The sequence below is a fragment of the Corvus cornix genome, chromosome 2 (genome assembly GCF_000738735.6).
Source record: "Corvus cornix cornix isolate S_Up_H32 chromosome 2, ASM73873v5, whole genome shotgun sequence".
In the NCBI taxonomy this organism is placed as follows: domain Eukaryota; kingdom Metazoa; phylum Chordata; class Aves; order Passeriformes; family Corvidae; genus Corvus; species Corvus cornix.
In genome coordinates this window covers 127,152,935-127,175,208 of record NC_046333.1, presented here as the reverse complement: position 1 = coordinate 127,175,208, position 22,274 = coordinate 127,152,935, and the positions used below count along the sequence as shown (strand labels likewise).

The 22,274-nt window shown below is 40.5% G+C and overlaps 1 protein-coding gene across 2 annotated transcripts; it reads right to left on the bottom strand.

The window, feature by feature from the left end:
• Nucleotides 1–2,874: 2,874 nt before the first annotated feature.
• On the bottom strand, nucleotides 2,875–20,911 carry LOC104692773 (carbonic anhydrase 2). Of its 2 annotated transcripts, XM_039571322.1 has the most exons (7): nucleotides 20,667–20,911; nucleotides 19,965–20,162; nucleotides 9,574–9,692; nucleotides 8,064–8,156; nucleotides 7,229–7,291; nucleotides 6,028–6,183; nucleotides 2,875–3,727 (listed from the first exon to the last, which is right to left on the bottom strand). In XM_039571322.1, exons 1-7 carry the CDS (start codon nucleotides 20,698–20,700, stop codon nucleotides 3,608–3,610), a joined length of 783 nt encoding a protein of 260 aa, XP_039427256.1. In that variant the 5' UTR covers nucleotides 20,701–20,911; the 3' UTR covers nucleotides 2,875–3,607. The 2 variants fall into 2 exon arrangements, with proteins under 2 accessions (XP_039427256.1, XP_010403323.1); XM_010405021.3 differs by lacking the exons at nucleotides 19,965–20,162; nucleotides 20,667–20,911 and adding an exon at nucleotides 11,849–11,867.
• Nucleotides 20,912–22,274: the final 1,363 nt, after the last annotated feature.

Genomic DNA, 22,274 nt, shown 5'->3' with positions numbered 1-22,274 from the left:
TGAGCACTTTGAAGAGCTCCTTGTTAGGGTGAACATGAGAATCACTGCACTGTAATCCACACTGGGCTGGGGACGTACCCAAATGGCTTTGGTTTGTGGCTCGGATAAAAACAAGAGCGAAATATGCTCTAAAATTAGTTAGGGATCCCTGAAAAGTTTTGTGCATCTGCTTTTAGGAAGTTGGCGGCTGGGGAGCCCCATGGCCTGAGTGAACCACCGATGGCATTAAGGCAGCACAGCTGTTTACCATCATACGGAAAGAGGAAGTACACAGCAGTGAAATGTCCAGTTCCCAAACAGACTTAAAATATACCAAAGATCAGTGTAAGCAACTGTCACCAAGTGCTACATGAATGTACGGGGTGCTGTGGTTTGGAAGAGGAAGTGGTGGATGTTAGAGGGTCCATGGGAGTTTTTCAATAAAGCCACTGCTTGGACTTTCATCACTCCTTTTTTCTGTGGTACTAGATTTGACACAGCTGTTGCTTGCACAGTTCTTCTTTGAAGAGTCAGAAAATCCTAAAGCTGTCATTTAGTGAGTGATACTCTTCTATAAACTATCTGGACTTCTATAAATATTGCTGACTCCATGCAGGGCATCATTATCTTATCTTCCAGGGAACATCTCTAATCACAGTCTACCCGCCCATGTCAATCTAGGACACATCCAAGCCTTAGAAATAGCAGTGGAAAAATCATAAAATGTTCTAACACATGGAGTTGGCAGACAAGTGCCAGACAAGATCACAAACTGTGCAAAATGAACAGTTTGCAACTGAATGTGCTTCCCTCTTTCCCCCATCCAAGTGCTGGCTGACTCCTATGATGATTTCAAATTAATGCACTAGCCTTTTTTTTTTCCTTCTACCTGAATTTCTCTTTAATCAGAGCTGCCTACTTGAAAGTATGTGCAGTGGAACATCTTTGGTTCCATGACCAAAGTGGTCTCGTAATTTCCATTATGAATTTACCAACAGTTTTCCAGTTAAAACAGGATGATGTTAGAATGGGTGTTGTCTGCTGTGCAACAACTGCAAGACCTAATTACAAACTCTTCATATGAGCAAGTAGTAAATAAGAATAAAGGTCAGAAAGAAGAAGTGGATGTTTCTATTCACCAGTATCTTAACTGAACCCACCATTCAGGAAATGAATTGTGAATGCCAGGGAAATTGTTTTATTTCCCGTTTGAACTATGCGTCTCCCTTAGTAAAGGTTATCCCTTGCACTAGAGTTCTAACTGCAATATGTGAATTTGGGATAAGTTCATGTATCATTTTACGCTGGAGAGGGGCTGGAAACGGTTTTTTTGGGAGGATTTTGAGGTGTGGTTCTGTAATTTGGCTTACTTACAGAAATAGAAAAAAGAAGAAAAAGACCGGTATTCCCGGGTAGACCACACAAGTAAAGACAGACCGCAGGCTCTTCCTGTACACCATGTATGTGATCTAGAACACCAGCTTGCTGTGTCTGGCTGAATACAGAAGTACTTTATCCTCAGCAAAGGCAAACATATGGCACTGGCACCATTCCAGGTAAACAGACTCACACAAACAATATGATAAATACATGGCTGATGTTGATTGTCTCTGCTGTTAGTTATTATTTATGGAGCAACCTTGAACTGTGATGGAATACAAGATTTGAAACTTTTTACTGCAGTAGTGGCTAGAACTTCAGAGGCATTTCTAGGTTTTCAACCTAGCCATTAGTTCACACTCTCTGCCATGTACCAGCCTGGATAATTTTTCAGCTGTTCAGGTACCAATGAGATTATCACTCCTCAGGAAGTCTTACTGCCTAGTATTCAGGGTATCAGAGCTGTCAAGGTATAGGTTTAGAGTTCTAAAATCCAGGGCTCTTATATTTTATTAAGTTTAGGAGTAATTCTTTTAATCATCCTTAGAGATATTCAGATGCTATTCTGGCGTGGTCCTGGGCAAACACGCTGCTGGTGGCCCAGCTTCAGCAGAAGCAGTGGAGGAGGTGAACCCTAGAGATCTCATTCAACCTCAGCCAACCTGTAATACTGTATTTCCTCTGACCTTGCTTCAGCACCTTTAAGCCACAATGAATTGGATATGTAATTCCCATCATAGAGGTGTAACCTCTCTTGCAGTGCTTAGGAAGAATGCATAGCACTCAGACCAGGGGACAGGTGATGCTTAGAGTCAGAAAGGTACTGAAACACTCAATGTGAATTTGACAGTATAGTTGTTGTAGCAAGAGAAAAGTACCTATGTAGCTCCATGGGAAAAAAAAAAAATGAACTTAGAACAACGAACCTGTGTCAAAATAACATCTGTTTTTTCTGTTTTCTGGTTTTGGGAGTTTTTTGTGGCGTAGGGTTGGAGGGTGGGCATTTTAAATATGGAAGCTTTTCAAAGGTTGAGATTTGACAGGGTTTTCTGAAGATCTCTGTATGCATTTTGAGATGGCTTCAATTCCATCTCACACATTTCAAGGTCCAGGCGCTTCAGAACATAGCCTGCCCAACTGATACCTTATAAATTACAAAGTGATTCCTGATGGGGTAGCAAACTCATAATAAGTTAACTTAGAAACTAGGACCAGAATCTAATGAGCCCATTCTTCAGTATAATTTTGTTCAAAAGTTTTGTGAAGGCATCTTTCATTATACATTCAACTTTGATAATTTGTAGTGATTGCTTAAAATTAACACTTCCTTCTGCTATCACAGAGAAGATACTTAAAGAAAATTTCTTAACATACCATATAGTCTTGCATTCATGTTCAGTATCACTGAAGTTGATTCCCAATGTGTATGTTTAGTAATTATGTTTAATATGCAACCATGTGAACAGATTAGTGACTCCTTACCAGAATTAAAATAACAGCAGGGAAGCCAAAATAGAAGTATAGATTTATTAGAGATGTTATCTAAAATACAATATTATTTTCCTTTTTAAATTAGAACATATATTATTTCAATGAAAAGGTATTTTGTATTATTTCTATGGTAATAGCAACTTTTAAAGATAACATTTAATTTAGAACATTTTTAATTAAAAAACCCAACACTACCATTAAGACATAACTAAGGTTGTTGACAGTATGGGTAAAAATGCAAAACAGTCTCAAAAATATTTACATGTCAGTTTCTTAAAATCTAAGAAGTCTAATTCTAAATATTCATTTTGCTTAATTTTCTCAAAATACTTTTTTTTCTAAATAATAGCTAGATTCTGTATTCCTGTGCTTCTTACAAAGCTTCAAGTTATCGTTAGTTACGTGTACTATCACACCAGTGGATGAGGTTTCTTAAAATGGCTTATTTTGCTACCACCATATCCTCTCCCAAGCAGCCAACATCCTATTATACCAAAGTGTCAGTCGCAGTAATAGTCACCAAAATGCACACAGCCACCCACCCCCTGCCTCCCCCAACCCCACACCTTAAGAACCCTTTCCCATTTGGCCAAGAGCCTTTCACATTTCATTAGCTGGCATTTCAGATGCAGAGCAAAAGAAAGAATGGATCTGGGAGACAAGAAGTTGCCTGGGCACGCATGGCAAAGTTTGATTTGGGCTTAGCAAAAGGGGCTCCTCACAAACACAGCAATTCCTAACACTCTCAGCACTGAGGTTACTGGAAGGAAGCTCTGACTTCTCTGCTCTTCAAAGGCTGACATGGGCGCCAGTTGTCCACCATATGGCACACAGGCTCATTCTCAGCATTGAAGCAAAGGCCACGGAGTTTGCACATCTGTGGGAAAAGGCAAAAATATCCTCAAAAGTGTCCTCTCACTTCAGCAGGATTTTTTGAAACTACACATCTTGGTCTGAACCAGAGCTCCAACTAAACAGTTTTGCCAGGACCAGTAGTCTAGAGATGGCATCAGCACCCACGTGTCTGTATTTCATCCACACCATTTCCCGCCTCAACACAGGCACGAAAATACCTGTCCACAAAATATCGTTGCAAGAACAACTGTGAAAGCCCAGAAAACAAGGACACAGGCACACATTTTCTGAACTCCACAAGCAAAGAGTTGTTTGTTCTTGATCCAGACCTGAGTTGAAATCCTTTCAGAGTCCTCTGCAAGTTGTACAGTTTTGGCTCTTTTTTTTTTTTTTCAGTCCACTTGAAATAATAATAATTTTAAAAGGCCTTACCCTGGGGTCAAAATAAAGCTGTTGAATAAATTCAAGTTACCTTGATTTTCAAATGCTGTGAGAGGGGAAAACTGCTTCACATCAATAGGAGCATACTGTATAGTTGTGGTACTTGTTCTTAAAGTACAATTGGTGTTTGCACAATCTGATGTAACAAAAGCACCTTTATGTCTAAATAGGCATCTCCAAAGCTCATTAAAAAGACTGTGCCAAAATAGTAACCCACCCCAAAAATGATCTCACACAGAGAGGTGGAAGCGCTGATAAATATATGTAGGTGGGAGATAGGATTTCCTACGAGTCAGGTTCTAGAACAGGAAAACCTCATTCAAGGAATAATGTCCTCAGCAGTGATCTGTCTCCCCTGGACTTTACCTTCAGGACCAACCAGAACAAATTTCAGAGCTCAACCTCTGCCAGGAACTGCTGTGCCACTACAACAAATGATAACAGGCCTGCTACACCCTGTTGTTATATCCAGCTTCTATCTGTCTTTGGAAAACCTGTCCATCTTAAACCTTGCATCAATACTCTGATACATGGTTTCTTGTTTTGATCAGTTTGAGAATGAAAAGGCAAACTGCCAGACAGTGTGGAAATGTTGATGGTAATACGGAGGGATGAGTGGGGGAGAAACAAGTGGTGTCTTTTACCACTTGTAGGTGGTTGAAGTAGGTATAGTAGAAAAAACCCACTATTTTGGCGAGTGTGCTCCTGCCTTATAATAAGTGTTTGCAAGCTTGGAATTATCAACAGCAATAGGAATAGCCTGAAGTAAGTAAATAGTGTCAACATTAGTGCTCCCTTGCAGTTTACTAATGGCAATCAATCACTGCTATAGTTATTACTTCCAACAGTTACTCCTCATCACATATTCTATCTTCTATTATGTTAAGTTCCACAACGGCTCAGTTGCATTTTCTTTCACATCAGCAGAATAAACCCCCTAGAATTAGGTGCAGATTGTTAGCATCTCTGTCATCAATAACAGAGACTTAAGAATCTGAAGGTTAAACTAAAGCCCTTCAGGGCTAGTTTGTATTTATAGGCTCTAGAATCTATTTATAGCTCTCAAGCACACATATCTGAACCCAAGAATGGAAACTTGCCTATACGTAATTTCATTAATGGATGGCACAGAAAGCTAGGGCCAAGAGGGATTTAATCCGCACAAGCGTCCTCCTACTAGGAAGACTATCCTTCTCAGGCTGGTCAACAAGAGTATTTTCTTAGGCAGCAGACTTCTGGAATCTGCAAGTTTTGCCTCTTCCAAACAATGGGAGCTTTGTTAGCATCATCACAATTCTGCGTAGGACTTCCCAGTCTGTTCTGTGACAAATAGAACTTGCAAAAAGAGCTCTGTGCTGGAAAATCAACAGACCAACTACAGCTCTACATGTGAGACTGTGGATGCAGCACACGTGCTCCCCAAGTGCTTAGTAAACCTGGCATTTTCAGGGCAAGTACACCCAGAGAGGTGACTGCACGTACAGCGAACCTGCTGATGCTCACAACACACGCTAGACTAGTGCAGATGGTCCTTTCAATGCATGCCTCAGTTTTCTGGATTTTTACCATACGACAGCTCTAACCATATATCCGGAAAATATCTGATACAATTTTTTAAACTTCCCTCCCCTATCTTCCCTAGATGTCCAAATAGAGGACAGCCTTACATTCTCCAGCAAACTCTACATCCACAGGCAGCAGCAGCGTCCTGTCAGAAGAGGATTACCACTTCAGATAGGTATTTCTGACATGTGATGCTAGCTAATACCCTGCACAGCTCTGCAGTAACACTGCCACTTCACAGATCACCTAATGGGCTGAACTGAAGCCATCAGTGTAACTGCAGTACACATCTACTGGCACCATCCATTGGAAACCTACCTGCTCAGAGCTCACAGTGATGGGCTCCTTCAGAACGTGCCAGGTCACACATTCAAGCAGCGGTGGAGTGGTCAGTGAGCCAGGGTATGTCCAGTAGTCTCTGCATGCAGGAAGGAGTCCAGTGGGGTCAAAATTTGTGAAGGAAGCTTGCTTTCCCTACGATAAAGTAAGGAGATGGGCTGATGTCAGGAAGAGACCACAACACACACTGGGATTGCAGTAGTGAGGTCTCCTAGGAAAGCTCCATATTTGGAGGAAGGCAGAAATGGAATTTGGCATCAAGTGTTGCATGCCAACTGCAGTATATTTGGGATTAAATACTCTCAGCAATGTATTTCTTACAAGATTTTCAAGATATTGTTTCTCATACCAGATGCTGCCTTTATGTTCCTTGGTCTTAGAGATAAGATTTGACCTTGCTTGAAAAACAGTGAGATTTCAGATGCCACATACATTGATTGCACTGGCAACACAGAACCTGTGAGACCTATTGAAGAGCCCATTGCAGTAAACAGCAATATCCATTTACCTCAAAGGGAGCCTGATGAGAAAGATGACAGCACAGTCTCCTTTTTTACCTTTCCTGTCCACATTTCTCATTGGTACAGGCCTTTACCCACTATGAAGGTACCTAATTACTCACTAAGTACTTTTAGTTTCTCATTACTCAGCACACTAAGACCACATACACACTATACACAATATTTAAAATACAGAAAGCCTTTTTTTCCGTAAATTATATATCCTGATCAAACTGTTTATCTAAACTCTCTCTAGAAACAGCCAAGAGAAGCATGTTCTCTTGGAAAAAGGAAATTGAGGCCACAGATGCACAGATGAGGGGAAATGCCTTTTCCATCTGTTACCACCGACTAGAAAGGGAACCTAGGAAAGTACTTCAGATTAGGAAGATAAATCCTACCTTACAGGTTTAAATACAGTTAAAAGACAGAGAAATCTAGTCACAAAGATAGGAAATGATCACCGTTTCTAGTACTCCATGCTCTCTACCTCAGCTTCATTCCAATCTGTTTTGTTTTTAGGATTATGAGTGCCTGCACTGATGGCAGGAAGGTTTGTTTTACTTTCATACATGCAGCAGGCTGGAAGAAATTAAAAAAAAAAAAAAAATCTACTTTCTAAAGAAGGTAACATAGCGCAGTTGTGATAGGTGTCAATCACTGCAGACAGAAAATGTTACCTTGGTTTGAATGGAGCTCAGAGCATCCACAACCTTCTGCATCTCGGGCTTGGCATTTCCCACCTGTAACACAAACCATATGAAAATGAAAATCACCAGGCATTCTCATTACACCTTAGTTTTCTGTTACAGCTCTTAAGGAAACTTTTTTCCCGCGGCATTTCATTACATAATAGGAGTATTACAGCATAAGAGACTAAAACAGTCTCTGTAAAATCATGCCAGTTGACAGTGAGCACAAACGGGTCAGCCAAGGACATTGGACAGAATAAAGCTATTTTCATTTACAGCGTGCGGATTTATTTTTGGACCTAAGCTGTTCTTCTTTTATGGAAGTCACACTCCTAATAAAATAGTCACCCTCAGTGAGGCCAGGATGGAGTACTACATACTGCTGGAGCACAGACACCTCCTCCAGCTAGCTGTGGAGGCAATTCAACTAAGACAAAACACTCTGGCCATTTAACAAAGATAAGAAAAGGAAAACAGGTGCTATTTAGGCTGGTCACACTGCAGATTCATACACACATAACTTGGTCAGTTATGCACATCCCCTTTCACTTGTAAGAGTTATGGTAGCATCACTGTCTTGATGAAGGCAAGAATGCTGCTACAGGGCTGCAACACTGATGGATGGCAGTCATAGTCCATGGCTAGTGTACAACTTTTATAGGTAAAGTAAGGTAAGAATTTGGAGCACCACCTAGTTGGCTATGGATTTAGGCAGTATAACACAATGCTGCCTTATTCTTTCTCTGTTTTCTGCTCTTATGTTCCCCCCCACATCACAATGAACATGATGGACAAATAATACAAAAGAAAAAGTTCAACAAACCTTCATGAAGATGCCCACCACAGCTAAACCATCAGGGTGCTTCACAGCTTCAGCAAATTTACCATATTTTACATTCCAGTGAACAATATGGAGCTAGGAGCAAGAAAACAAGAAGCACCTGTGAAGATGATATTCCATCCAGAATACTTCAAAAATGAAGATGCAGGGAAGTAATTTATTAAAAGCAAGATGGTGTTTTACTGCTGAGGTTTGAAAGCTTTTGTGTATCGTTAAGAATTTGTTGAATTATTTATCTACATTGAAGGTTCATTTATTCAAAGAGATTTCTGTAATGTATTTAATTTTGCTTCTCAGTCCTATTTCCAGATGAGTTTTAAAGGCAAGCTGCGGCTGTATCATTCTGCTTTTCATCTAGTGAAGCTCCTGTTATCTTCAGCATAAGTTTTTCTTCACTTACAGCCTGCAGGATTCTGATGTAATACTTTAATGCTATATATCCTGGAGTTCTCACCACATTGACATACATCGTCAATGTCAGAAGAGGCAGAGGAGACACATTAACTATAGATTTGACTCACAATTTGAAAGGTTTGTTTTTTTTTTTAAATCAGTCCTGTCCTTTTCTGGAAAGACTTGGAAAAGAATATGAAGTGAGTCTCCAGGTCATGTTAGCCAGGACCTTACTTTCTTTTTAATTTCCGAGTTATTTCTAATTTAAGTTCATCAGGCTGTTTCCCCACATCTGCAAGTCAAGTTGAACAAGTAATTATGGTACTGTGTAAGACAGAAGGCAGTTTCAAGTTTCTCACATAAGACAAAAGCTACTTCTATCTCATGAAAAAGCAGCAGAGCCAATGAATTTGTGGGGCCATTTCGTTTATCTGTCAATGCAAACCACAGGTATGTTCCACAAATGTGTACTTATGAATATATTTTATAAGTCTGTCACAGCACCCAGAGGTAGATTCCTGAACAGGGGACAAGGAAAGGTGGGATGCAAGGCACTGAAGTCACTCAGTTTCTGTAGTCAGACTGTAAAATGGAGTCTAAGTGCTCCGAGGGACAGCTGGAGTCACAAGGGTATCACAAAGAATGCCTGTAAAATCTCACTTTGCTGTCTGCCCTCTTCACAGCCCTTCATTCTTTGCTACCAAAATATGAAAATATCTGCCCCAAAATTATTCTGCTGCTTTTATAAATACCTCTGATGTTAAAAATTGAAGCCAGGAAAAGAGGATGTGTATGTACAGAGGTGCTGCAATTCTATTTCTTCGTAATTTCCAAGAGTCACTGAGAAAGCAGGGAAAAAATAGGTATTATTAATGTGGGGTCTTCTGCTTCACTTTGACATGGAGTAGCTGAGAAAAGTATTGCAATTCTAATCTCTGCTCTTGCAAGGAGTATGTTCTAAGGCGGCATCGTACCAAAATCTTCTATGGTAACCTCCTCCTATGAAGATCTGTAGAGAAGGTGCTACTGTGGTGAAAGACCTAAAAAAAACCCCACCTCATTATACAAAGAAGACTGGAGAAGGTAAAGCATGTCCTACCTCTGCATCATACTTCACACCATCCACAGTGTGCTCAGATCCCTGGCCATCACAGGATCCCCAGTGAATGTGAAACTGCACCAGCCTGTAGACCCCATCCAGTGCTCCTCCTTGCAGCACTGCAAAGCAAAGAAGCTTTATTAGCAACTCCCATAACTTTTGTTATCAAGTCTCCCTTCAAACTGAAACAGTTATCTCAAGTCTTCCACGTGATCTACAGTTCATTGCATGCTGCCATGCTACTCCAGATCATCCTCAATGGTACATTACTGCAATACACCAAAATCAATAATAAATGCATAAAAACATAAGTGACTTTACAGTGAGCATCTCATCAGCAATTTAACAGGCATGCTAGTATTACAAGTGATGAGGGAAGATGTAACTTTTCTGTCACCAAATAGATAAAAAAAAGCCCTTTGTAAGAGGCCCACACAGAATTACTCTAAGGAAGTACATTGGAAGACCAAATCACCTTTCATGTACTCTGTCCTTTCATTTTAGACACTTCATCCATTTAGGCCTTAATCCTGCAAATCCTGTGGAAGATTAGGTTGAGTGAAATGTTTTTGGTTCCAAATTAAACCTGAACACCTGTTAGCAATGGGTTGTAGCAAGGTAAAGCAACAAGCACAGGACAAGACAGTGCAGAGATGTGAATTCAAATCTCTTGTCCTTCCCGTTGTGGTAAAAATGGCAATGCCTACATGGGCAGATTTTTTTAAACATGGATTGGAAACTAGTTGCTTATTTATGCTCTCCATTATGTGGCACTACTTGTGCTATGGGACTGCTCCAAGTGAAGTGCCCAGCCACACTTTGAATTCTACAAGAGCAAGCTCCCTTATTCTGTTTGTTAGTTTTACCCTTCTACCCAAACTGTGACCAATCACCATTACGATATGCAGGATCAAGCCCTACCATTGCAAAATGCTCAGGCCACAGACAATGTCTCTTCCAGTGCAGCATAAAGCACAGAATAATAACAAATAGTTCTATTAAACAGAGCTATTTATCTAAGCTATCAGAGCAAGGTTTCACACTAGTTTGTGGTTTGGTTGGGGATTTTTTTCTTTTATTTTTTTCGCCTGAGCATCTCAAATCCGAATTCAAAATTATAACTTTAAGTTATTAATATTAAAAAATTTAAAAACAAAAAGTAACTTAAAGTGTTAGGATATTTTTAAGAGACCAATTTCTCTCTATAAATATATATAGTAAGTGACAGAAGAGTGTTGACATCAGATATTACATGTAAGTGTGCTCTGTGTATGTGCCACAAAATGATTCTGTGGAGTAAAGATGCTTTCCTCTCAGTCTGCAATTAGTCTAGACACTAGCACAATACGTGCATGTGTGAAAACATACATCAAATGCTGATTGGAAAAGGTGGCTGCATGTTCAGGTTTGAAAAAGTCCCATTATATACAAGCATGGACAACATCAGCCGTGGATATGAACAGTAAGGTGAGAAGGATTTCACTAAAAATTTGCAATACATGAAAACAAAATAAGATTTCTTAAAAATACATTAGTTTCCACCAGTGCTCCCTACACATGCAAAATTTGGGTTCACTGGATAAATCTTGCATTTGCCTGGGGCTCCGCTGGTAAATATATTTAGAAGTCTCCCAACATGTATTTTTATTTGAAAATCACGAATCTATGTTCCACTGCAGCCTTTGTAATTTCCAATACTGTAGCCAACAGACTAGGATTTGCCCTACCTACTTCCACACTGTGTGATCCAAAGAAGAATGGCTACTTAAAGTAATCAAATAGGAACATATCTTACTCTACTTTTACATTTCTGCATGTGCTAGTTGCCAAGAAGCATAACTGTTTTAAGCACAAGACTAAAAATCTGAGTACTTTTTTTAGAATGGCAGCTGTAAATGGGCATTAGCTCCTTTTGGAAATGAAGTAACTGGTTCCTGTGTCTTTACAGATGCAAAATCATTTAATCCATACAATATTCTGTCTCATTTTAAAATGATGCCATGGAGTTGCAAAGTTTCAGTTTCAGTTCCTTTAGCTCGTGGTCTTGCTGGTCCTTGCAGATATAAGTGGACTGAGGTTCCACCACTCCTTCACCTCAGAAAGCACTAGCACAGCACAGGTTAATCTGCCATTATTAATCAATGGAAAGCATGCTGAAAAGCAGAAACATGCAACATTCTTGAATTCATTTACAGTGTTATTTCTCTACACAAAGTTTGCTATAGTCTCAAAAACCCAAAAGATGCAGAAAAATCTCTTTGCAGTTTTTGCTTACTTTTCTCATTCTGTGGTTCTCAAATCCAGCACTAGCTTATTTTGACTCACAGCAGAGCATTCAAAGAAAGTAATAATTAGATTAGTGTGAATGAATACAAATTCAGCAGGCTTAATTACAGAACAGCCCTCTTGTTCTAGCCTACGTTAAGCAGTTATTTTATTTTTACTACTTCTCAGCCTTTCCAAAGAAGTAAAATTTAAAACTAAACTTAAAAGGCAAAATAGAAATGATAGAACTGCTTTTTTCTTCAGAACAAGCTTTTTAAACCATAAATAAATGTTACCAGCTTTTGCAGCATAAAAGTTCAGAGAATCAGAACAACGTTCACACCAGCAACTTCCCTGTCTTTGTTCCATGTGACAGGAATATCAACTCGAGGCTACATTGAAAAGAAGCCTAACCTTTCCATCCCCTTTTTAAAAAGGATGGGGAAGTTCTGATCCATATTTGAGCACTTCATCATTAGCTCCCTTACTTTTGAAATTAGTATTAGTGAAAACCATCCTGAAAATACGTATGTAGCTGTGATCCCTTCTGTTTTATAGCACAGCTTCAGATGCAATGCTGTCTGAAGACAGCACAAGATGAGCTGAAAAAAAGTTATTTTCTCACAGATTTCATCTACTCAAGACAGTTTACATCATAACCTGGTCTTGTGTTACAGCCTGTCTACGTGACAGCTTGACAGTGCCCTTTTTTCTTTTCCACTATTAGATACATTAGACAAATTTGGAGCTACTTTTTTTAGATTAAGAAATGGTAACTGTTTTCCCATTACCATTTTATCTTCTACCCTTTACTGGAGAAGTTATTGTAGTATAACATCCAGTAATTATATTTCACTGTTAAATGATCTCGTAACATGGCCTGAATTAGGTGCATGTAAGTATTAGCAGCACTAATTCAGAAAGTCAAATAACCACACAAACTCTTCCATTTATGTGACTTATACCAACTGTGGGATTTCTTGGATACAGAAGGTGAAGTTGATTTGACTCCATTACACTTTCTTGGGATATCTGAAAACACACAGAAATCAAAGGGCATTTTGTTGTGTCTGGTACAGCTGTTTATTGAGGCTACACACCTTCCCTCTTCTATTTAAAGGCAAGCTGGTGGGCAGTCATCCTTCCAATGTAAAACAGAACAGCCTTGTAAAAAATACTGTGGACCACTGCATACCTTTTTTCAGAAAGTGGCAGCATTCACATCTAAATTTTTGCAGGAATACTGTGGGAATTACTGTTATTCAGCTAACTCCCATGGGATGCTCTCTATACAGAGCAAAAGACTAATAAAACTCATCAAGCCAATAAACATGTCAATGGAATTATCAAAATGGAGGAACTACATGATTGTTTAATGAGTTAGGTTGATTTCCTTCCTGTCATACAACTTAGTATGACAAGAAAAAATATTACTGTAAAGTTTGTTAATCTGAGAAAATGCAGAATGAGAAAGTGTTCTTCAAATGACAATCATTGACAACAAAGCTCCTTCCAGTAGCTGAAATAATTGGTCCACTAGAGCACAGTAGATGTCCAAAGCTCCAAACTTGGAGAATTAATTCTAATTGAGATTCTGCCAAACAAAAACCCAACAGCAGGACATTTCAGGCATCTACCTTTGAGAACAGCCCTCTTGCACACACATTGCTTTAGCGCAAAGGAAACCATGATGTCTATCAGCCTCCAGTAGATGTGCACATGTGAATAACATTCTAGGAATATATTTATGTAAACATATGCATAGTACATACTTTAATGTTAATATTTTGTAAGCTTTTGTGTATACAGAGACATCTGTACAATGGAAAACAGAACTTGAAGAGACAAAGCAGATGAAGCATTACTTGAGGAAAGAAAAAAACCTACTTGAGCACCATGTACTGTTAATGACATGAAAAAGGTTCTTATGAGGATGCTCAGGAATTAGCCTTGTGTTCTTATGCAAGGATGGGCTTTCTCATCTGGCAGACTAGAGTTCAGTTAGGGTGAGTCGTCACTTCCATGAAACGTGGAGTACAAAGAGTCACATTTCGTGAGATGTTTCCTTCTTTATGTTATCTCTTTCAGACATTCCTCCTAGGACGTTGTATCATGACAAGCAAGAAAAGCAAGAAAAGCATTGAATCATCTGACCGTAGGGCTCATATTTACAGAAAACATCTGTAATTGGTTTCACTATGAGGAAAAAAAATTGGTATATGAGGGAAAAAAAACCAAAACAAACCTACTTCTGACCTTGCTAGAAATTTAGCCTGATAAGGCTACAAGGATGTTCCACAGAGATAGACCAGAATGAAACAGCTGCCAGAACACAGCCAGTCTGAAGACGTGTCTATCTGCAGCAGGTCAGTGGTTCCAATTCACCTCAGTTGAACTATTTCATTCAGACTGGGCAGCAGCCAGAAAGACTCTGACCTGCTTCAGGATACAAAGTCATTTAGGTTCTTAACATTCCTCCAACTGCCTGGGACAAGTAGAGCTTACTTCTCTTGTAGTCTCTTAAACAGAGATTCTCTGAGAATCGTAAGATGCTGTACTGAGTCTGTGACCAGCCTTCAGCCCTCACGTTTCACACTACATAGGCTGACAACAATTTAGGAACCAAGCCGGAAGCATTAAAATTCTCTTGAAAGTAACAATTGGTTTAATTTCTGATAGTAATACTTAAATACTAATCCAGTGGCTGCTTACTGTACTGAAAATTGTGTATTGGACAGTGATCATACTACGTTGAGATCTAATGACGGACTAACAAACTCAAGGTGTGAGCATTGCCTCTAAGTATGCAGCAGTCCCTCACGCCTGTGAGTAAATAAACAAATTATCAGCTGGGAAGAGTGGTAATCAGGACATCTGGCACACAGCTTCATTACATCTTAAAAATAAACTTTTCCAAGTGGCCCCAGCTGATAACAGCTGCCTAGTTTCTCCTGGTTTTGCATTAAAAGCGCCTCTAGAGGACGGATTTGGCAAAAGGGAAGGAAGTTTCCAGGATTCCTAAATGCATAATCCAGGTCAAATTTCTGCTCAGAAGTTGCATGTTAAGATAAAACAAAGAAACAAACAACCCCTACCAACAAACAAAACACACAAACAAAAAAAACCCCACCAACAAACCAACCCCACCCCAGTGTAAATGGAGAAGGGCACTTCTGTGCTCTGTAAAGAAGCTAAGACCTGAAACACGCAGGACTGATCTCAAGTCCTCTCATCTTCCTTTCCAGTTCCTGGAAATACTGGAGCTATTCAAGTCACTTGTTTACACACACTTTACAGCTTCTGGTGATCCCAGTTACAGGAAAAATGACTTAAAGATCACATGCCCTTGAAACCTCCGACATTTTAGCCAAGCCATGCACAACATTGCTTGTGACATAAGCAGGTGTCTGAATACAGTCCCCTGCACCTATAATCAATCAGTTCTCTTATTTCTGATCCCAAAGGATCAAGACATTCACTGCTTAAGCTATATTGCACTGTGGACCTTCAATCCATGATCCTATACTGATGACATGCAGTATTATTCTGGCACAGCTAATATTATATCTTTGGATCTGGGAAGCCTAAAAATAGACCAGTAGCAGTGACTTTAAGAGTTGTGCCTTAAAGACAGCAGACCTACATGTTTGTGCTTCCATTTACCAATTTAGGTGGCAGCGTAGGAAAAGAGCAACAGTGGCACTACGTTCAAAGAAAATATCTGCCAACAGAGCGGTGCTAATGCACTGGCTCTTCAATAACCACTGTAACAAAATAGATTGGTTTATTTACAGTGAGTCATAATTTAAGACAGCTGAAGTGTACACATTAATATTTACAAATATAGAAAGAATCAAGTAATATATTGGATTACAACTACTGAAAGACTCTCAAGGGAAGCTAGCAACAAGATGAATACAGTATTTTCATTTTCAAGGTCTTCTCATAAATTTTAAGTTCTACTATGACTTAATATTTGCAAAAATGTCAGATTTACTTGGGACACTGACTTGAATTTCAATAGTCTTTCTAGCTCAGCAGCAAGGAGAAGGAAACAATTAAGAGACTTACCCACTAGAATGAATTACCAGCACATTTTGTAATGTCTCTAGTTTTTCACCATAGTTGCAAATCACTTCTGTCAGGTTCTACAGCTAAAATATGGTATTCTAACATTCTTGTTATAGAATAAATTCATGGCTGATTGACTTCTTTCTTTTATAAGTTCATCAAACACTTGATCAGAAAATACAGAATACATAATCTACTGTTGTGAACATGTCTCATTTGAATTTCAGAACTTAGATAAATTCTCAAACATTTTCTGCGAAAACTCACACAGAACACATTTTACATATGTTACAAAACCTTTCAGGCTCTTGAGGGTTTTTTGAGTGAACTCACATCCTGTGGTTTTATGGCTCTGAGAAGTCACTGTTTACTTCTGTCTTCTAAAGTGAGGGAAACAATATGCAAGTCCTTACAGAAGACTAGAATGTGCAATGTTTAATATGATAAAAGAAGTACCCTTAATGAGACTCTGCTATAAAATTCCTAGATTACAGTAACCTCATTTTAAGAATTATCATCACCACATACTTCACTCATGCATGTAAGGTCTGGTCCCATTAGAAGAGTGGATGAACCTGAATTCAAAGTTTTATTCCCAGTGACACTTTTTTTCTGTCAAAGTTAAGAAGAAATTTAAAAAATTAAAGAATCTTAGAGATGAATCCCTATAAATACTTCACCTTCCACTACTATTAAAAGACAGTGGACATGCAAATTAAGAAAGCAACTGCAAGAACGGAAGGAGAAGACTGACAAAGTAACAACTGAAAGGGAAAGTTCACAGTTCAGTTTCTACACACAAACCCAAGAAAGCATTCCAAAAGGCTCCAAGGATATAAGATAGAATACTATATTATGGAAGGGACAAACATGGAATTTTTTCAAACAAAAAATGTTCATAAACATGGCAAAGCTGGCTTGTGACTATCCTTTCCATACACCATTTCTACCAACTTGTAACTGTGAAATATGAAGGGGATTCACTTTGGGAATTAACAGAGCCTTTACAAGTATATTCTGGAGTCTAACAGCTGTCACACAACCCAAGACAGTTGCTACAAGAACTGAAATCAAAGATTTGGAGGTAATTGCTTAGGAAGAGAGTTTTTCTGAGCATTGTTAGTAACATCTAGGCATATCTAAAAAAAATTAACATGAAAGTAAAACAAAGTCAGGTTCCAAAGCTATCAAAAAATCAATATAATTTCTCTGGTAGAAATTCATTTTAAGAGAAGACTGTATAGGTCATAAGCATAATTACAACCTGAATCAAGAGTTATGTCTTTAAAGCTCCACCGATTAATAAAGATATCTTCTGAAAGCAAAGAAGAAAACATTTTCTTCTGTGAAGTTACATCAGTCACATAAATTGCACATAAAGTTATTTTTGTTGAAAAAGCTGAACTTCTATTTTGCTTTCTTATTCAAAGTAATATAGATATCATTTTAAGGAATTCCAATTTTTCTTTTTGTTTTTCACAAATATGGGCAGAAGCTTCATACAACTTTCCTGATGCATACATGTAACGTAACAAATATACATTCTGAAAGAAAAATACCAAAATTTTTATTATTCTTATATCTACTTGTTCTTAATTGTGATCAACATTATCCACATTACGTATTTTCTGAATCAAAGAAATAAGTAACAGCTGTTTTCAGAGCATTTTATCCAAATATACATTTTAGCTTTCTTACCTATTTTTATTATGCTACTACTACCTGTTTGGGGTTTTTTTTTAACTGCAAGAAATCATTCTGTATACTCAGAAGAGCAGGAGTGATCAAACAGACATTAAGACCTAGAACTGCTTCAGTGTCATTAGTTACAAGGCTGAAGATTCTTAAGGAAATGGATCTACTTTGCATGCAGTTACTCATCTTGAAGATGATTCACAAACAGGGATCTTATTACTTCATTTTGCACCTACTACTACAGATAATTCATTACCACATATGGGACAGCTCACGGAAACAAGCAATACAACCTGTGGGAAGTATTTTCAGGATATTATTCCATCGTCTTCTGTAAAAAATACCAGCACATCACATAAACTCACATAGCTTCTCCTTGTCACTGCTGTGTGATGTCTAACCAAGAACTGGGGATGCATGTTTGAGTCTCAAATTCAGAATCAAGCAGATACAAGTAAAAGACAGCTCTATTTTGTGTAAGGAAAGTAGGTTACCTAGTTAACAGCATACAAATGAAGCCATTAAGTGTGCTGCCAGGTAGATTCTAAGCACTGTAAATTTCAGTAGGAAGTCTAGTACTGAATGATCCACCCTTACCTAGCTTCACAGAAATCTGTTTAGTGGTTTTTGTTTCTAAAGAATAATAATTTTCTGATTCACTAATAGAGATACTGAGAATATTTCTGCTTGCATCTCCTATCCTCCCACTCTGAAAGCTGTGTCACTGTATATTTGTCAAAGGATCCCTGTCACAGATGTTCTGGTTCTGCACTGACTTCTCATAAAAAGCATTCTTTCTACAGACGTTTCTTTAAATTATTTTATGTTTCTGCCATTTTTTCCTCACAACCCAATTTTCGCAGTTCTTTCCAGACTTAGGCACACACAAAGTGAACACAATAGTTTCTTATACTGTGGAGACCTGAACCTGATTCCTTTGGGCTCAGTGAGAGAAGGATGGCAGCAAGAGCAGACTTGCATGTATATGGTACAAAAAGAATACCTTTTTTTGTACTCTGGATCATCTACCTTATTCTCCATGACACTGTTATTGAACATGATGCAGCTCCTTTAGCTTCCCAGGGTTTCAGAAAAATAAACACTAAGAGGTCAGAATACCTTTTTCCTCTCTTTTTAAAATCCATACAAATATTAATGTTGATGCTCTTTGCAAATTATATATGGACCTATGTGTATTTATGCAACTGTTAACACTTATATCTGACCACTTAATATTGTTCAGCATAAAGACTATAATTAAAATACAAAGTCAAATTCTTAAGAGCACTGCTGAATGTCTGTTATACTGTTGTATTACATTAGTTACAAAAATCTCATATTTTCAGTAGGCACAGATCATTTGGTTTCAGCACCATTCCCTAAATGACATGGCCAACAAAACACTTAGGAAAAATAGGACACTTGCTCAAGCAAGTTAAATCAGGCACTGTCCATAGAGAAGGCAGTGACTTACAACAGGATTGTTTTTGTTGTCGAAATTAAAAATAAAGGCACATTCATTGTGGCAGGGCGATCATTTCTGCAAATGCAGCCAGATGAAAAACTACAGTTAAAGACAACCCACTAAACCCTTGTTGCAAGGACAGCTTGGATTCAGTCTGTCCATCAGAAAGGCCATTCCTTTCAGTAAGGATTACTTATGGTTTGCTGGTTTCAGTGCTTTATTTCACCACACAACACAATGAACAGCAAGACACTGTGGACCGACCGCCTGCAACAAACTTTGTAGGAGTGCATCAGACACTTTATCTAGAAAGCCCAGCATCAAGAAATTTCAGCGATAATGTTTTTTTTTGAATTACAAAAGAACAAAGAGGTATTTTCTAATCACTCCTCTGTTTCTGTACTAACCTGGGAGCATACTGGCTTCAGAAATGTGAAATAATATTTTGATAACCAAAGAAAGTATTTCCAAACTATTTCCACTTCAAATTGTTAACTGTAATCCTTTGCTATTCTAAGGCAAATTTTTCCTACAATGTATTTTGCCTCTTCTTTTAACCATTTATCAGTAGCTTATGTCAACCTATGCCTAAAATTATTCTTGTTAAATACTTTTAAACTTTTTTCTTTCCATAGCCAAGCCCTTATCCAGATCCTTTTGATTTATACAAAAATAAAACAATTCACTTCACTGGAGTTTAGCTGCTCAGATAGCCTTAGTTTTCTTTTAACAGGATCTCAGTTTCCTGTTTGCTGAATCCTCACCTTACAGAAGCCAGAACATTTTGGTATGTTTTCATCCTTAGAAAACCTTTACGGATTTAGTGTATGTTTTAGTAGGAATCTTAGTAGCAATTTCTGCGATTCTCCTCCTGCACACGAATGTGAGGTCTCACCTGACTTGTCAGAAGAATCATCAAACTCCACATTGAAGGAGTGCCCGTTGTTGACGATGCTTCTGGCCGTGCTGGCATCATAACTGAAGCTGAGAGGCTTCAGAGAGGAGTCATACTTGGCGGACTTGCTGCAAATGTCAATAGGGGACTGGCGCTCTCCATTGGCGATGGGAAAGTGCTCATGCCAGTGAGCGGGTCCTGCAAGACAGCGGAAAGAAACTCAGTGGGAAACATAAAGTTCGGGGGATATAAACGATAACCCTCCCTCTGGGAAACGGATGTTCAAAACACCAGCCTTTTAACTGCGTACCACTTGGGAGGGCTGGCGGCAGCGGCAGCACAAGCGAGTGAAGATCCCACCTGGGCACCGAGGCACCCGGCAGCCTCACAGCCTCGGTGGCCGAGGCGGGAGCTGTACCGGGGAGTCCTCGGGGCGACCCTGTCCTGTGGAGTAGCGCCCGTCACTCCCTTCCCGAAGTAAAGGAATGTCATCAAGGAAGCAGGAGATGCTCCGGCACAGCGTGCGGAGCGCCGGACGGGCTGCCCGGGCGCAGGTGCATTTCAAGGTTACGATAAAAAAGCGCCACCGAGCTCATTGCCGCTTCGAGCAAGGGCTCCGCGGGGCAGCAGCGGGCACGTTACGGGCGCGGCTACCGGGGACCTGCCGGCAGGTGTCCTGCACCGCCGGGCACTCACACTCACCGTCGTGGCTGCCGTATCCCCAGTGGTGGGACATGGTGCGCGGCCCTGCTCTGCCTGCGGAGGCTGTCACAGCGCCGTGGCCCCAGCACGCTCTCAGGAGCTTTTATAGGCTCCCGCCAACTCCATGCCCTTCTCGGCGGCCGGAGGAGGGGTGGGGAGTGAGGGCGAGGGCGGAGGGAGACTCCGCTGGGGGCGGAGAGAGCGGTCCCTTATAATCCGCGGTCGGCGGCGGAGCTGTGGCGGGCCCGGCGAACAGCGCCCTCCGCAGGCGGGCGGGCGGCGCTATGCGGTCCGGTGCGGCCGCGGGCAGCCTGGGCCGCCCGGGCCGCCCCGCGCGCTGCCGCCCTCCTTCCGCGCATCGCGCACCTGCGGGCGGTGCGCGGGCACTGCGGGGCGCCGTGACCTTGGGAGGTGCCGGCGGCTGGGCCGAGCAGCGTGCCGAGAGCCGGTGCGGGGCGGGCGGCAGGTGCGAGAGTGCGGTGTGAGAGAGGGAGCGGGTGCGCGTCCGTGTGTCCCTCTGTGTGTGCCAGTGTGTGTGTACGTGCGCGGCGCGGCGCGGCAGGGTGGTCGGGTGCTGCTCCCTGCTGGGAGCGGAGGGAAAGGAGGGAAGAGGGCAGCTGGGCATGGCAGTTTGGCCGTGCGGGAGCCGTGGCGGAGGGTCCTGCAGCCAGGGTTTGCCATAGGTGCCAGGTTTTGGAGGCGGAGATCGGCGGAGTTGCGGAGAGGAGCTGAGGTGGGGCTTCAGAAGAGTGGGGACGTCACCAGTTATTGCTCCGTAGTGCATTTTTCCTGATCGCCTCCGGAGAAGCTGCAGGTCGAGCTGGGCTTACGTTTAATTCTTACCACTTAGGCAATACACACTTAACGGTGAGTGCGGCTGAGCTACCGCTCTCGAGGCTGGATTAGCGAGAACAAAACTGAGCAATACATATTTTAGATGTTTTCCTATTGCGCAACGCTCCGGTGTTCTATGGCGGGACAGGAGGGATCGGACCTCGGCAGCCCTTTCGGCGGCGGCTCCGTTCCGTGTCGTGCCGGCTTCCCTCGGCCCGGCGCTGCGGTGGGGCGGGCTGGCCCCGAGGGGCAGCTCCTACCCGAGTGCGTTTGCAGATGGTCCTGTTTGAAGGCTTTTCTGTGTCTTGCTCTGAGCAGTTTTCGGTATGGAAATGACATTGTAACTTAACCCCATTTTCTTAAGATGGTTTATTCAAATCTGGTTTTAATATTGTTCTGTTGTGGTTTAACTACAGGGGTCTAAATTCTGTTTTCAGTGAGGTCATTGTAAATCTAGAATAACAACACCAGAATGACTTCATCATTTACATTCAGCATTGTAAAATCTGTGTCTTTTGTTTGTATTTGTAAGAGGAGGGAGAAAAGTCTGTTTGTATAATGGGTACTGTTGGTAACAGCAAACGTAACCAGCTGGAAATTGCTTACAAAAATTAAAGGCGTTTCTCAGACCCTTTCAAGTATAAGCAGAAAATATTTAAAGCTTATTAGTGACTAACACAGTGTGTCCTCACATTTGCATGCCTCAGTATGGTTTAGCAACGATAAAATGGAAATGTGATGGCAAAACTGTATACACAGAAATTAGTTAGAAAT